At 38.7% G+C, this 16,326-nt stretch overlaps 1 protein-coding gene across 3 annotated transcripts in view; it reads left to right on the top strand.

Annotated features, from left to right (window-relative positions):
- Positions 1–15,621, top strand: part of LOC103479744 (retinal-specific phospholipid-transporting ATPase ABCA4-like) — a 49,333-nt gene extending 33,712 nt beyond the window's left edge. For all 3 annotated transcript variants that reach the window (XM_081598793.1, XM_081598791.1, XM_081598792.1), the window contains 22 exons: positions 15–169; positions 343–467; positions 1,276–1,374; positions 1,639–1,920; positions 2,056–2,088; positions 2,174–2,279; positions 2,359–2,433; positions 2,522–2,691; positions 3,038–3,215; positions 3,414–3,529; positions 4,620–4,767; positions 6,553–6,676; positions 7,492–7,621; positions 7,794–7,914; positions 9,276–9,338; positions 9,873–9,979; positions 11,090–11,231; positions 11,446–11,580; positions 11,901–12,004; positions 12,951–13,043; positions 13,317–13,566; positions 14,989–15,621. In XM_081598793.1, coding sequence (XP_081454919.1) covers positions 15–169; positions 343–467; positions 1,276–1,374; positions 1,639–1,920; positions 2,056–2,088; positions 2,174–2,279; positions 2,359–2,433; positions 2,522–2,691; positions 3,038–3,215; positions 3,414–3,529; positions 4,620–4,767; positions 6,553–6,676; positions 7,492–7,621; positions 7,794–7,914; positions 9,276–9,338; positions 9,873–9,979; positions 11,090–11,231; positions 11,446–11,580; positions 11,901–12,004; positions 12,951–13,043; positions 13,317–13,566; positions 14,989–15,096 — 2,864 coding nt within the window. In that variant the 3' untranslated portion in view covers positions 15,097–15,621. The remainder of the gene's footprint in view (positions 1–14; positions 170–342; positions 468–1,275; positions 1,375–1,638; positions 1,921–2,055; positions 2,089–2,173; positions 2,280–2,358; positions 2,434–2,521; positions 2,692–3,037; positions 3,216–3,413; positions 3,530–4,619; positions 4,768–6,552; positions 6,677–7,491; positions 7,622–7,793; positions 7,915–9,275; positions 9,339–9,872; positions 9,980–11,089; positions 11,232–11,445; positions 11,581–11,900; positions 12,005–12,950; positions 13,044–13,316; positions 13,567–14,988) is intronic.
- Positions 15,622–16,326: the final 705 nt, after the last annotated feature.

Below are 16,326 nucleotides of genomic sequence, written 5' to 3'. Positions count from 1 at the left end.
CTTGTTTATAATAGAGAATAACGGTGTAAATGGGATTACCTCTGACAACAGTGCAGGGAAGGGATCCAGACAGGTGAAGGGCTTTTCACTGATCCTGAAGCATTTCCACGCGTTGCTGGTGAAGAGATTCCATCACGCTACGAGAAGCAGAAAAGACTTCCTGGCACAGGTACTGCTGGGCGAAGTGAACATGGAGATCCACTGATTAAAATGGGTGTTATTTTTCTGAGTTTCACATTATTTTAGCAGACATAATCTGCATCCAGAGGGAAGACATTGATATCTATATTTATAATGCCATTAGATTCTGATCCTTATTTAAACATGTGACTGTGGTTTCAGATTGTGCTTCCCGCCACTTTCGTCCTTATTTCTCTGATCTTCACGCTGATTGTCCCTCCATTTGGAGAATATCCCAGCCTAACTCTGACGCCCTGGATGTACGGACAGCAGTTTACCTTCTTCAGGTCAGACAATAATGCAAAACATACTGTGAAGCGTTTTACCAAAGTATTCATTTGCTTGTAACTTTTTTTTTTAAATTTATTATTATTTTTTTTTTACATTTTGTCAAGTTAGAACCATAAACTTCAGTTCCAGGCTTTTAGGATTTTATTTGGTAAACCTACACTGGGTAGTGAATCGTTCTGAAGTGAAAGGATAACAATAAATGACTTTCAAAATCATTTACGAATAAAAATGTGGAAGTGTAGCCTGCATTTATATCCAACATAGCTGAGTCAATACTTAGAAGAATCTAATTTAGCAATTGCAATTACATCTGCAAGTCTTTTTGGGGTGTGTCTCTATGAAGTTTGGAATTTGTGGTTTTTGTTTTCCAGGAGGACCAAAGGTTCAGTTTTGGTGTCATTTTATTGAAGCATCTTCTTCCAGATGTTTGCTGTGCCCCTTCCATAACTTGTGACAGATTGCAAACAGGATTTCTGATGGCTTTGACTTTTCTTGTTCCCAGTATTCTATGCAGGCTGTTTATGATGTGCAATAATAATAATGGTTGTGGATCTCTGCAGCTTTTCTAGAGTTACCTTTGGCTTCCTGGATTCTTCCCTAAAAGATTGAAACCCATGCATAATTTCCCCCCATATTTCATAGTTACGCACCACTTTATGTTCGTTTATGTAAAAAAAAAAATCCAAATTAAACACTGTGAAGTTTTGAGTAGTGTCACAAGTACTATTCAAAGCCACTGGATCATCCGAGTCTCATTAACAGTAATCTTATCTTTTTTTCTTTAACGTTTCCCTCTGTTTTTAGCAACGAGCGTCCGTTTGACCCCAGAATGAAGCACTTCACAGATCGCTTGTTAAGCATGCCGGGCCTTGGCACACGATGCATGCAAAGAGAGCAGTCAGAGTGAGTATCAAGGCAATGTGCAGGTTGAAAAATATCCTGCTTGTTTCACTACCAACTCTATCCTTTTATACGTATTTCAGTGTCAAATAATCTTCTGTTTGCATTAAAAATGTGTGCAGAAATAACAATTCTAAACCTGCCTTGAATAAGTCTGGGAGGCTGTGCCAAAAGCCATGAGAAATACTCTAAATCATAAACTAAATTAACGTTAGCACAACTGTAGCACAGATCATTATGTGTCCTCCCTGTCTCTGTTTTATCAAGGACGATGTGCAACACCAGTGTCTCAGACTGGGAGCAACCTGGCGTCTCCCCTGTGGTCCACAACATATTACAGAGTCCTGAGTGGAACCAGCGCAACCCGTCGCCTTCCTGCCAGTGCAGCACCAGCAAGAAGCTGACCATGATGCCCATCTGCCCTGCTGGGGCGGGAGGCTTGCCCCCTCGGCAGCGGGTGGAGGCCACGGGAGACGTCATGCTGGATCTGACCGACCGGAACATCACTGACTATCTGGTGAAAACCTACCCCAGTCTCATCAGAACCAGGCAGGTTGGACTGGAACAGCAGAGAATTATCCTAAAAAAAAAAAATGCAAAGGAGTTGTTTTACCTCTCTCTCTCTTTTTTATTTTTTTATTTTACCTTTACTAACGCTTTTTCTTCTTTATCATTATTTTGCAGCTTGAAGAGCAAATACTGGGTGAATGAACAAAGGTACCTGCATTTCTAGTCTCACTCTGTGTCTAGAAGTGGGAGTTTCTCTCTTTTAATTCCAGGTTTGAATCTTTTCTGCCATCAGGTATGGAGGCCTCTCTGTAGGAGGTCAACTTCCCGTCCTAGACGTGGATCCTAGAGATATCCAGAACGTTTTCCGCCAGCTGGGACGGATGCTCAACATAACGGGGGTAATGCTCTCATTGCTTTCACCTCTACATTAGACAGTAATCCATCCAGTCGGCTCATTCTGAGCTCCCTTGTTCACAGGGTCATTACTCCAGACTTGCCCTGAGGGAGATCGGTACGTTCTTACACTTCATGGAGAGCGAGTTCAATGTGAAGGTAAGTTTTATGAAGAAAGCTTACCTGCACTCGACGTATAAATATTTCTGTTTGGATGTGTTGTATTGCCTCTACAATCCTCTGTCAGGTGTGGTATAATAACAAAGGCTGGCACGCCATGGTGGCCTTCATGAATGTGGCCAACAATGCCATTCTGCGAGCCTTCCTCCCTTCGTTCGCCAAACCTGTGGAGTATGGGATCACCGCCATCAATCACCCTCTGAATCTCACCAAAGAGCAGCTTTCTGAAGTCACTGTGTGAGCAAAGCTGCGCCTTTGTGTTTATTTTTTGTTTTGAAGGATTAGAATTGCTAAGCCTGAAACACTGTGTTTGGTTTTTGTATCTGCTTTGTAGCAAGTTTTGAATCACAATTTCTCAAAAGCAGTCTGAGTACGCTGTGGGATCAAAAATTACCAGCGTTAGTAAAGATGCGTAAAAAGTGTTAATGTAAATAGAATTTGAATTGCCATGGAATAATCCAACACTGAAAACGATAAAGAATCTGGTTGCTTTTATTCAGTCACTGCATTCCAGAATCTCATAGAAACAAAAATCCAACCCAGACCAGAGCTGTGATTTCATTTTGCTCCTTTCTTCCTGCAGGTTGACCACTTCTGTGGACGCCGTTGTGGCGATCTGTGTCATTTTCGCCATGTCCTTCATCCCCGCCAGCTTCGTCCTCTACCTCATTCAGGAGCGAGTGACCAAAGCCAAACACCTGCAGTTCGTCAGTGGAGTGAGTCCTTGTGTGTACTGGGTGGCCAACTTCTTCTGGGACATGGTGAGTAAGATCGGGCTCCGTAAATGTGTGTGTGTTTTTTTATGAATACTGTTTTAATTAGAGAGTTCCAGATTGAAAAAGAAGTTCTTAAAATATATTGTGATGGTATGAGTTTTATATAATCCTTAGTTTGTTGTTTATTTGCAGTTTTTTGTTGCAGATGTTGCTTTATAATCTCATTGTTTGTTTCTCTCTCAGATGAACTACTTCCTCAGCACTGTAATGGTGGTTGGCATTTTCATGGCATTTGATAAAAAGTGCTACACGTCACCAACCAACCTCCCGGCATTAATAGCTCTTCTTCTTTTTTATGGGTAAGCTGCTGATTTTTTTTTATGTAGTTTAATTAAATATAACATAAATGTTTAAAGCATTTTGAAGTAAAGTGCAAATTGTGTTTCTGGAAGAGATAGGTTGGAGAAATCCAGCCCTTCTCATCCATATTTATAAATTTATATAGAGAAATTTAACGCCTGAGAGATTAAAAACAACTAATTTCAACAGATTTCTTTTTTTTCCTTTTCAAATGTGTTTAGATGTGTTGCCCATCACAGTAATGGAAAAAATTATTAAACAGTGTGGCAGGAAAAAAATGCAAACACAAGGCAGCCGAAAAGGCAGACAAGAAAAAAGTGATCTATCTACCCAAAGTTGATCTCAGATAAAAGTAGTAATGATAAAGTCTCTATGTCAAAATTGACTTCATAAAGGGAAGATTTATACAAAATATATTTGGCAGGGAAAAGAAAGTCAGGAGAAATGTAGTAGTTAAGAGACCTAAAAAAACACCCAATATGGAGGAATTCAAAAAAGCAAAGTCTGTAATTAAAGAAAGTTAATGTTAAAGATGCAGGAGGATCATTTGCATAGAAAAGTCATTGATATAGAAAACTTTATTTGTCTGACACCAAAAGTTAGCAGGATCTGTGAACATCAACATATTCTACTGACAGATTACACATAAAATAAAAAGTATGATGTAAAAAAAAGTTTTTCTTGCCTAAAAGATGATTATGCTCACAAACACCAGGCATGGTAGTGGCTTTCATTTGGTTATTTGGGTTTTGGTCAAACTATTAACTGTTGCCATGGCATGAATTGTGTTTTGTGCTAACCTGTGAGGTGTGAGCTGTTCCTGTTCTTTAATCCAAGATTCCCGTTGCTTCATGGGGCAAATTGGTGTTTCTCACACAGAGAAACACTAATTTGAAGAGGAGAAATCTGCCATCTTTGCCTGTTTACTTCAGTGCAGCTCACCCACACTTCCTGCATAGATGATCCTTGTTGCTGATTTTGTGTGTTGTTACAAAGGGGTCGCACATCTGTTGAGCATTTTATGGCTCTAAAACATGACATTTGCCTTTTAAACATGCTATTTTCATAATTCTCAGTCTCTCCTTTCAGGTGGTCAGTGACACCCATGATGTACCCCATGTCCTACGCATTTAGTGTCCCAAGCACTGCGTACGTGTCTCTGTCCTGCATCAATCTGTTTATCGGCATCAACAGCAGCGCCATCACTTTCATCCTGGAACTCTTTGAAAACAATCGGGTAAGGTCACACGATAACCGAAATATGAACAAAAGGAAAAGCTTGTTAATGGTTTGACCTGAATTATTCCTAAAGTTCTGATCATTTTAAGGTGAGTGAGGAAGATTTACTGTGACAAAGCAAAATTTGCTGCATCTTCATTAAAGTTAAGGACTTAATGCGGGTAAGAAATAAAATTAATGAGTAAAAGTGGCGTACTTAGCAACAAGTTGCGGAAGAAATTTACAATTTAACTTAGAGCAGAGTCAAAAACTCAAAAACTTAATGTAATCAGATATTACATGAAGAAGCCAAAAACTATGGAACAAGAACCCACAGCTAGACCTGCAATGATGCATGTTTTGCATTTACAGTTCAGATCAGGTCACATCCCAGTTAACTGTGTAAGTGTTTGTTAGTTTTTAAGTAAGTTTTAAAAAGACGAGTTGCAATTGTTTAACACTCCTACTTTCCATATTTACCAAGAGGTGTCAATTTACTGTGGGCAAATCTATCTACCACAAACAATTTGATTCTTGAGTGAGTTTTTCAGTTATTACCAAACCACATGGGACTCATCCCACAAAACAATTTACTGCTTTATTTAAGTACAGAAATGAAAACTGTCATGTTGAGGTCTGTTTCTTCAGTGTATTATTTCACACAATAATATTAAGAGACCGTTTTGCGTGTGATTGTGGATCGTAAATAGATTATGCTATTATAAGGGAAACATTATAGATCAGTATCTGTCATGTCATCGCTGGGGGGAAAAAAATTGACTTGCAGCTAAAGAACTCGTTTATGCAAATTCCTCCTGTTTCTGTTTCGTACTGTTGCCCACGGCTGTAAGAGGCAAATTATTTCTCAAAACAAGCCGTGTTTTCTAAACGTCTGGATCCCCTCAGTTGCAAGTAACATAAATTGATTAATGCAAATGTGGACTAAAGTCTGCTGTGAGGCCTCGAGGGCAGACGAGTGTCTGACAAACCAGAAAGGAAAAAAATATCAAGAGGGGACAAGGAGATGCTAATTAAGATCGGACTCAAACTTGTATTAGCCTGCGTCAAAGAGGAAACGGTAGATTTCGGTGAATAATGTGGAAAACATTTTAATGAGGCCTAAACATTCAAGGTTGAGTGTGGAAGACTTTGTTATCATTTGAGGCAATATTTGACTCTGTCCGGACAAAGATATATGCAAACACCTGTTACTTAAATGAGTTTATAAAAAAAAAATTAAAAAAAAGGGGGAGTAGGGTAAAACCAAAGCTGGGTGAAGTTTGTAAATTGCACTCTCATTGTAATCTACTATAATAAAAACATAGACGCCATTCTCCAGCAGATGGTCGTCTCCTCTGAACATCTGCGCTCCATTTTTCTCACCGCAGATGAGTCATGAGAGATGCTCTCCAGGTGGACTGAGTCGTATTAATGTTTGTTGATATTTCTCAAAAAGTAGTCATAAAATTGTGCATTATAAAATTGCCATCATTCTTGCCAAGTTTGAAAAATTAGCTTCATTAAAAAAAACTTATTTTTCCACACAGAACCCCCCCCCCCCCAAAATGAGGACATTATTTAAAATGGGCACACACAAGACAAATCATTACTTGAGATTGTTTTTGTCTGTTTACAGATACAATTTTACAGCAAGTCCCAAGCATGGCATCATCATGCTGTGTTTTGCAGACAGTTTACAAATGGAGCATAAATATTAACTCGTATTTGTCGCAGAGCTCTGGTTTCTATGCCATCAGATGTATTTTCATACCGCTGCTGCTGGGACGTGTTCCTGTGTTTTCAGGCTCTGCTGACGTTTAACGAGTGGCTGAAGAAATTGCTGCTGGTGTTTCCTCACTTCTGCCTGGGGCGAGGACTGATAGACATGGCCATGAATCAGGCAGTAACTGATGTCTACGCCAGGTTTGGTAAGCGGCGCATGGTGCTTCACTTGTTAAAAGTGTTGACAAAGAATGTGCAAGAATATATTAAAAAGTTTAAAACTCGTCAAGTTTCCCCGTCACTCTGGATGAAGAGTTTCCTCACAGATTGATTCTGTCACCACCACGGTATTCTCGGGGTGACGCGCAGTCGTAGTTTTCACTTTTGTCCTGCAGGCCATCCTACCCGATAACTTTCTACTAAATGTTTTGCTGTGTCCTCTATATGGCTCCTCCCCTACTTCAAACATTACTTCTTGTGGTTTCTTTCAACAAGGCTTCATTTTTATTTTTCTGTTTGCTGTGTACGATGTTCGAAGCTTAGAATCTTTATCTGCTTCAAGCTTCTCCACAACTTTTACCCCTGATCTGTCTGCTTTGTTCCTTGGTTTTCATGATGCTGTATGCTCTCCAACAAAACTCTGAGTATCTCACAGGATTTTCACAGAGGTTGCAAACTCTGTATGCTTTTTATGGGAATTTGGAAATTTATTATTATCTAAATAAAGACATTAAAAACAAATTTACACTGCTTCTTATTGTGATGTAAATGTTGAAATTGATTTATCATCTTACTTACAATTGAGAATTATGCACTGCTTTGTCTTGATGTACTACAAAAATAGCATTTAGCTGCACTCAAGTTTGTTGTTTTAATGAGAGAAAATAATAAGAAAAAAAAAGGGAATAGGAATTTGTGACAAAATGATAAATTGTTTGTAAAGCTTTGATTTGTGTGTGTGTGTGTGTTTCATTTCACAAGTCAAAATAGTTTGATATGTCTTTCTTTTTCTCTTTTACAGGTGAAGAATACAAGATGGATCCTTTCCGGTGGGACTTTGTGGGAAAAAACATCTTTTTTATGCTAGTGGAAGGCTTCGTGTACTTTGGTCTCAACCTTTTGATCCAGTATCGGTTCTTCTTGGATCACTGGTAAGAGCTTGCAATTGACTAAACACACACAAGTAACATGTAATGCACTGAATGGAAATATATTAAAACCGAATAGCTTGAATTAGCTAATTCAAGCTAATTCAGCTTTTGAAAAGGCATTTCTCTGGTCTTGTCGATTCCTCCTTAGAGGACTTTATTCTTTATTTCTCAGGTTACCAGACTGTAAACAGACTGTAGTACAAGATGAGGATGAGGATGTTGCAGAGGAAAGGCAGAGGATGTATGAGGGAGGAAGCAAGAAGGACATCTTGCAGATCAGGGACCTCTCAAAGGTAAAAATCTTTAAATCAAACTTTTCCGTATCTTTACTAAGACATCCCCATTCCCTAAAGTATTCTTACTACTTAGTGAATTGAATACTAGGTGTTTGCTCACATAAATCACATGAATTAAACAGTCACCAAACAGTAATGTTTTTATGATACCATTCTACCAAAAGCTATTTTCCTTCTGGCATTGCATTATCTTGATAAATATAATAATCTACCATCTGACAAAGGCTGTATAAACTAACAATAGTCCCTGATAGCTGCAGCCTCCATCAGCACCACAAAGCTGCTAAATACACTGAACTGTTCAGGAACGATCTGAGGAGTGCAGTTCAGATCTCATTTAAAGGAACAGGATGACCAAAAACGTTAGCAGTTTTGAAAGCGTAACTTGATCTTGTTGTACTTTGTCCATGCCTAACTACAGCAGCCATGTTTGAAAAGAAAAGGATGGTCAAATAAAATACTTGGTGCATTTGTGAACTCTGCATATGAAATGTATACATACCAATATTAAATAAAACATCCATTTTCTGTACATCCTTGTCCCTTAGTGGGGTCAGGAGTTGCTGGGGCCTATCTCCAGCTACTGTTCTGGACGAGAGGCGGGGTTCACCCTGGACAGGTTGCCAGGCAACACAGAGACAGACAGGACAAACAACCATGCACACACACACACACACCTAGGGACAATTTAGAGAGACCAATTAATCTGACAGTCATGTTTTTGGGCTGTGGGAGGAAACCGGAGTACCCGGAGAAAACCCACACATGCACAGGGAGAACATGCAAACTCCATGCAGAAAGACCCCAGGCTGGGAATCGAACCCAGAACCTTCTTGCTGCAAGGCAACAGCTCTACCAACTGCACCACTGTGCCCTAAATAAAACAGACACAAAAATAAATAAATAAATGAAGTTTTATCTAATATAAAAAATGGTAATTTGGAAATTTGTTTTGGTTACATTGGACTGTGTCATTTTTTTTAATGTTTTTCACAGAATAACAGATTTTATTAGATTAATTCTGGAGGAAATAATTGTCACTGCTCAAGTTGCTTAAACGTAATTTTTTTTCCCTTTACAAATCAAAAGGAGTAACATAAAGTGGACACTAAAGAAAGATCTTCAGAATTACATAAAATTGTTCTTAACTCCTTTGTCCACAAACTGCATTTCACTCCATCAAACAACAAAAAAAGAATCTCAATTTACCAGACTAAAATATATGAAATTATAAAATTCAGAAGTCAGAACACTGCACATGATTCACCAATTTGGTGTTTTTTAAAACATATTTGTAGTCGCTACATTTGCTTTGGTACTGCTCCAATAAAATGAGATATTATCGTTTCTCTGCACAGACGTATGTGGGCAGAAAGAGGGCAGCTGTGGACCGGATTTGTGTGGGAGTCCCTGCAGGCGAGGTGAAGTCACTGAGTTCATCCATGCTGAGATCTATTTCTATCTTTTCTTTTTGCCACAAGTTGTGTCTGTTTGTCTGTGAAGGCTAATAGTTAAAATTCACAACTTTAAATTGATTTTGTTTTCATGAAAACAGTTAAAATAGATATTTATACACAATATAAAATGTCATTCAAATCAGTTTGTCTATGATGAGGGTTAATGATAAATCATCTCAAAGCTCTTTAAAAAACAAACAGATCTGATCTATATGTAAAGTATAAAGTCAAATCAATCCAGTCATGCTGACAGATTAATATTCCGTTTAATCCTACTTAGGATACAGTGCTAAGCTGATTGGAAAAACATTTTCCATCTAACCAGTGACAGCAAACTGCATTGATTCATTGACAATCCCCTGACCTGAGAAAGCATTGATTAGTGGGTGAAGCCATAAGAGAGAAATCATTTGAGCCTCTTGATGATATTCATTCTTTATAATAGTGCCACAGTTTTCTGTGCTTCTGGTATTAATGGCGTCCTTTTGTTGTTGTTAGTGTTTCGGCCTTCTGGGAGTTAATGGAGCTGGGAAGACGACAACTTTCAAAATGTTAACAGGTGACACTGATGCCAGTTCTGGAGAGGCTTCTGTGGCTGGGTACAGGTAGGTGGATCTCATTTGTTGAATAAAAAAGGCATTTATGTCCCTACTTTAAAAGCAAAAACAACAAAAAAACTCTTTTTAAGACAGACACAGTACCTTGCAACTGTAGTTATACCAACTGACCCACAATCTTAAATACATTTTAAATGACTTTTATAAAATAGACCAAGAAAAAGTAGAGGATAATTGTAAAATTAGATTTTCAACATTTTCAACACACAAAAATCTACAGAATGCATTGGGCTCCTTTTACTCTGACCCCAATAAACACAATTTAATGTCCAATTAATTAATTAATTAATTTGTTGCAAACCAATTAATTGTCTTCATAATAATGCATTTGGTAAACAGTGTCTGTGTGGTATTCAGTCTCAAGGTTTCAGAGGTTTTGTAAGAGAAAGTTGATGAACAAACAGCGTCACAAAGACCAAGGGGGAAAAAAAACACAGATCAGGGAAAAAGTTGAGGACAAGTTTAAATTAGATTATACATTTTTTTTTACAAAACTTAGCAATTTTGCAATGCACATCCATAAAACATTTTAAAAGTTAGTAGATCTTTTAAAATGCAAGATAAAATGTCATGCAATTAGACAAATCTTGAAATTAAATTAGTACTTGAAGCCAAATGATTTTCAGATTTTCAGTTGAAAACCATGTTATTTTCCTTTTATGTCATGGGTTTCACCACATTGTTTCTGTGTACCGCACTCAAAAATATGATACACAGATCCCACCCCCCTAAAATACATAAAAATTTGAGAAGTATGAATAATTTTTCAGTGCTCTATGTAATGACAAAAGCTTGTTGCTCCTGGCTCATCCTGCATGTAGTTCCAGCTGGGTGAATCCTAAACCAGCTCTGAGAATTAGACCGTTTGGACACTGTCTGATAATGAAACTGACCCGCGTCTCTAAACACAAGTGAACATATGCTAATCAGGAGAGAGAGAAGTAGACTGTTGACACCCCACATCTGATGTTGTTTTGACAAATTTCTAACTGTAGAAATTTGCATCATGTCTCCATACAGCTAACACCATCTAAAAATGTTCCATATCATTTGAGCTCCTGCAGTATCTCAAGTAACATATTGTGTTTATATCGGCAGCATCCTGACAGAGATACTAGACGTGCACCAGAACATGGGCTACTGCCCCCAGTTTGATGCCATTGATGAGCTTCTTACCGGCAGGGAGCATCTCTACCTCTACGCCCGACTCAGAGGGGTGCCCGAATCAGAGATCCCCAGAGTAAGTGGGACTCCAGCTGCTTCACATATTGAAGCACCGTAGGATGTTCTACTCTGCTACACATATGGCAAAGACCTCCATCTTCTCTTCACGTTTTGTTTACTCCATCCCTATTTTTTTCCATCTGCTTTTTTTTTGGCATATTCTTTTGTGAAGGAACCAGTCAGTGATGCATTGAAGTGGCCTCTGAACTTAGATTCTGTTTCTTGTGCAGGTGGCAGAGTGGGGCATCCAGAAGCTGGGCCTGACAGAGTACGCTGGCTGCAGCGCAGGAACTTACAGCGGAGGCAACAAGCGTAAACTGTCCACAGCTATCGCAATGATTGGCTGCCCTGCGCTGGTCCTGCTGGTAGGGGAGCCAACGGCGACAAGCTACAGAGCCCTTTGCTTGTGTTTTTTAGATTTTATGCAGGAATTTATCAATGAAATAGTCTATATGGATCCAGATGGCAAGCCATATGGGTTCAGTCAGGCCTGGCCTGGAATGTTTTATATGTTGGCACAAAAACGACGCAGTTCAGTTCAAACTGGCATAAATCTGTGATTTTTTGCCATATGCTGATAGAGATAAGGACTTGGTCTCTGTTTGTGTGGCGCTATGTGCTCAGAGAGACAAGTTGTTTGTTCTGTGGCTGTTTTCCTTTTTTTTTTTTCTCTCTTTTTTTTTAGGATGAGCCAACGACTGGAATGGATCCGCACTCTCGCCGCTTTCTGTGGAACGCCATCATGAGTGTGATTCAGGACGGCAGGGCTGTGGTGCTAACGTCACACAGGTTCGAAACCTTGTGATGAAATAAAATCTTGGCCCACAAATATGTGTCAGCAGCTAACCAAGCACAGTTAGCCCGTTTCCAAAAGCATTAAAAAAAACAAACATTCAAGATATTATTGTTTGTGGAAGGAAAGTTCTACGTAGAATTAACATTTGAACCAAAACAAAAGTCCCATAAAAATCCCCTTATTTTTTCGAGTGCAACCGGCTGGCTCCAAAACTCACCTAAGTAGGAAATTCAATCCATTTGCGAGTCATTTATTTTCAATATACATGTACATTTCCTTAAAATGGGATATTTGTTCCATTGATCCTTGATACCTTTCAAAAGAAACACCTTAAAGCCTATGTTAAACAAACTTTTCATAAAAGCAAAGTTTGAAAACATCTGTTTGAATAATGAATAATGAATTGAGTTACAGAAGTAAATGAACTTGTCAATAATAATAAAATTTATTGACATATAAATGAACAAACAACATTTTAGAGATCATATGAAACAGCAGAAAGGTCGGGGATGAAGTTGGGGTTGGTTATAAAACAATATCAGTTTGAACCACAAACGTACCAAGGTCAAGCTGTCTATCTAAACTGACAGGATGGAAATCATGGACATCATTATTCAGAGTAGTAGCCAAGAGACCCAATTTGCACTTTACAGCAGAACAACAAATCCAAGAAGTCAACAATGGAATCATTTAGAACAAAGCATTATTCCTCTGCTACAAAGGCCCAGTCAGAATGCAAACCTAAATCCAATTGAGATTTTGTGGTGTGACTTTAAAACCAATGTGTACTAAAAATTTTCCTTCCACTTCATATAAATGCACTACTTTGTGTTCATCCTTTAAATAAAACTCTAATAAGAAGTATTAAAGTTTGTGGTGTGACACGGCGACAAAGGTCACAGACATGAATAACGATGGGTTGCTGTTGTTTTGCACCAGCATGGAGGAGTGTGAAGCTCTGTGCACCCGACTGGCCATCATGGTCAATGGGACCTTCAAGTGTCTTGGTACCATCCAGCACCTCAAATACAAGTAAGAGTTTGTTTCTTACTTACCCAATAACTGTGGTTCCAATCTGTGACTGTAAGTCTGAAGCTAGCGTTAATATATATATATATATATATATATATATATATATATATATATATATATATATATATATATATATATATATATATATATATATATATTTTTTTTTTTTAATTACCATCACGTTATAGATGACAGAAGCATTAATGTTCAGAGCTGTAGCCACCAAAGAAAGCAACATGCAGTGTTTCTGTGCCTTGCTTTTCTCAAACCCAGATTTGGCGACGGCTACGTTGTGACAATGAAAATCAAGGCAGCTAAAGCAGGCTTGTGTCCAGAACTGGAGCCTGTGGAGAACTTTATGGAGAGCTCCTTCCCCGGCTGTGTTCAGCGGGAGAAACACTACAACACGCTGCAGTATGAAATTGCCTCATCCTCCCTGGCGAGGATTTTCCAGCTGGTGGTGGCCAATAAAGACAGGCTCAGCATCGAAGACTACTCTGTTTCCCAGACAACGCTGGACCAGGTAACGCTGAGATGTGACAATCAAAACAAAAGCAATTGCACTTTTTTTTAAAAGAAAAAGATTGCAATGTGTTAAAAATTCATAAGAGCTGCTGTCAGATGCTTGCTAACAAGACATAATTGAGCATCGAATACCCAATTACAGAATGTAGAAACTAATTCGTCATTGTGTTGGGAAAACTAGTTCACTTGATCACTTTCAGTTCTGGCTTTCAGGAACAATTTACTCAGAAAAGCTCAAAATTAATTCTTGTGATGCATCACTGGGAAAAAATAGAGAAAGGAAGCAAAAATAGTCATTTAGAGACTGCAAGGTTGATGCCATTTACAGGCAAAACATTACTGTTAGGCAAGACTGGGTGTCTTCATATGCCTTGTAGGGGTAAATGGTTTAAAGGAGGTAGATGGGTTCTCCATTAATGGAAATTACTGAGCTAGAAAGACATCAAAGACAAATAATAAAAAATAACTATTTTCTACTAATGTGTAGTATGGAAATATGGATAATGTAAGCTTTTCTTAAGGAAACTGTGTTGTACATTCAAACTAGATTACAAATGCCAAAAAGAAAACCTGCCAGGACTTAACCACTTACCTAGTCCTACTACAACAATGAACTTAATTGTGCAAACTGGCTTTTATTTGATATCCTTTTCAAATTGTGCCTGTAATCTTTGAAATTCATTAAAGAGGACGTTTTTTTTTTGTCTTCAAAGGTACCACAGTTCCTTTGAAACCAGAGTTCATCCATGTAAACCAACACTTTATTTCCATGCTGTAAGCCTGTTCTCAAAGACACACATGACTTTTTTTTTTTTTTACTTGTTACTCCAGTTTGTCCAAAGTGTTTGATTCAGGATGATGCATACGCATGTTGATGTCATTGCCATATTTGAACACTTGATTGCTCTTTTTTTTTTTCTGGTGTTTTCAAGATTGCAAAAGTGGCTGAAGTCTGAATGAGGTTCTTGAATGTGCAAGAAACTAAAACTGAAGTGGTTTTTTGTGTTGCCATTCAGGCAATTTGAGCAGCAGACGAGCATTTTGACAAGAAAGTGTGTAGGAACTTTAGCTTCGCATTGCGGAGAGTGAATATGAGGCCAAAGAATGCTGGTATTAAAACATGAAAGATATGATTATTATTCATCTTGTTCATTTTTTTCACTTCTGTTGCAAGCTGCACAAGCTTTCTGGGATACGCTATTATAGACAATGGATGTCATTGCAAGTTGACTTTAATAGTTAACTATGTGAGAGCTGAACTTATACCTCCTAATGCTTCTTTTCTGTTTGGAACTGCATACGATTCCCATCCAGTCATTGGCGGGAATGTTAAATGAATGCCTGCGATGAGGAATTGGTGCAAAGTCAATGACCCAGAATGCCTTTGATCACATTCTGAATATCTTTCTCTTTTGTTCAGGTGTTTGTCAACTTTGCCAAGCAGCAGACGGGAGGGGACGACGAAGTGACGCTGCACAGACGAACAGCAAGAAAGGACATGAAGATCTCACCCGTGAAGAGGAAATAATGGGCAGCCACTTCTGAATACTCAGACGAAAACAGAAGGGTTTCCCTGCAGAGCAGTGAATATGATGCACATTCCATAACCCAGCAGCCTCGTCTCAAACTTTTGCTAACCAAGGTGTTCATGAGTTAGTGAGGCCATTCATCTGCCAAGTTGGTTCCTGCAGCCACAGCCAAACTACAAATGCCTTTGGCTCCTGATGTGGATTAACTTGACCTGATATACCAAGCATGTGTGACTCATGATTATGACTTACAGTGTCTGTTAGCCCACAGAGACTGATGTGGAAACAGAGAAAACCGCTCGTCAGACTGATGGGTTATTTAAATATGTACATATTGTATAAGTTATGAATTATTAAGCTTCCTAGACTTTGTTTTGTCTATATTAATAACACAAATCTATTTTATTAGGCATATGTACATGAAATATTTATTTGTCCTCAGACTGACTGAATGCAAAATATGTTTACCACTGCTTTTGTTCTGTTTGGTCATTTGCTAAGCATTAAAGTATTTCTTTATCTGCTGTGTTTTATACATTGCACATCATGTCGTCTCCCTGTTTGAGAAGAAAATCTCCTCATATCTCCGGCATTTGTTTAACCTCAGCCGTCCAGCCGAGTTGCCACAATTAAATCGTCATTACAAACAGTAAACAGTTTATAATGGATCCACAAAGCCCTGCGCTTACCTTCTGTATCGCAGTCATTGCTGAGGACTCGCCAAGCGTCTTGTCACAGTTTCCACTTCTCTGACAAACTGTCCAATTACTTGTCTGCTGCTGCAAGTTGTGGCGTCATTGCCTGAGGATGCCCACAAGCCCGAACCTCGCTGGCCACCTCAAGTAGATAGAAGGATGTTGCCAATGTACAATTTGGGTCCGCTAATGAATTCTCTGGAGGAGATCTCATGCCACTGTCTCCCCCATATGGTCATCTGAATGGGGCTGATGAGCACGAATAGAGACACAATGGGGGAGAAGGTGAGTCATGCTGTGGCAAGTTGTGAAATGTATATGGTGCTGCTGACCGCAACAAAAGACATCTTGCCATCTATTCATATTTGAACAAAGAATACTTATTCCACTGACTCAGTTTAAAAAAAATGACTTACCCACCAGGGCTGAACCGACAAAGCATAATGAGGTGATCTACTTAATAGTGTTATTTTTTCTTGTTTTATTTACAACTGTTCTTTTTGATCAACTGGATGGCTTACAACTTAATACAAT

The sequence above is a fragment of the Poecilia reticulata genome, chromosome 17 (assembly GCF_904066995.2).
Source record: "Poecilia reticulata chromosome 17, P_reticulata-male-v2, whole genome shotgun sequence".
In the NCBI taxonomy this organism is placed as follows: Eukaryota; Metazoa; Chordata; class Actinopteri; order Cyprinodontiformes; family Poeciliidae; genus Poecilia; species Poecilia reticulata.
This window is presented reverse-complemented; position numbering and strand designations above follow the sequence as displayed.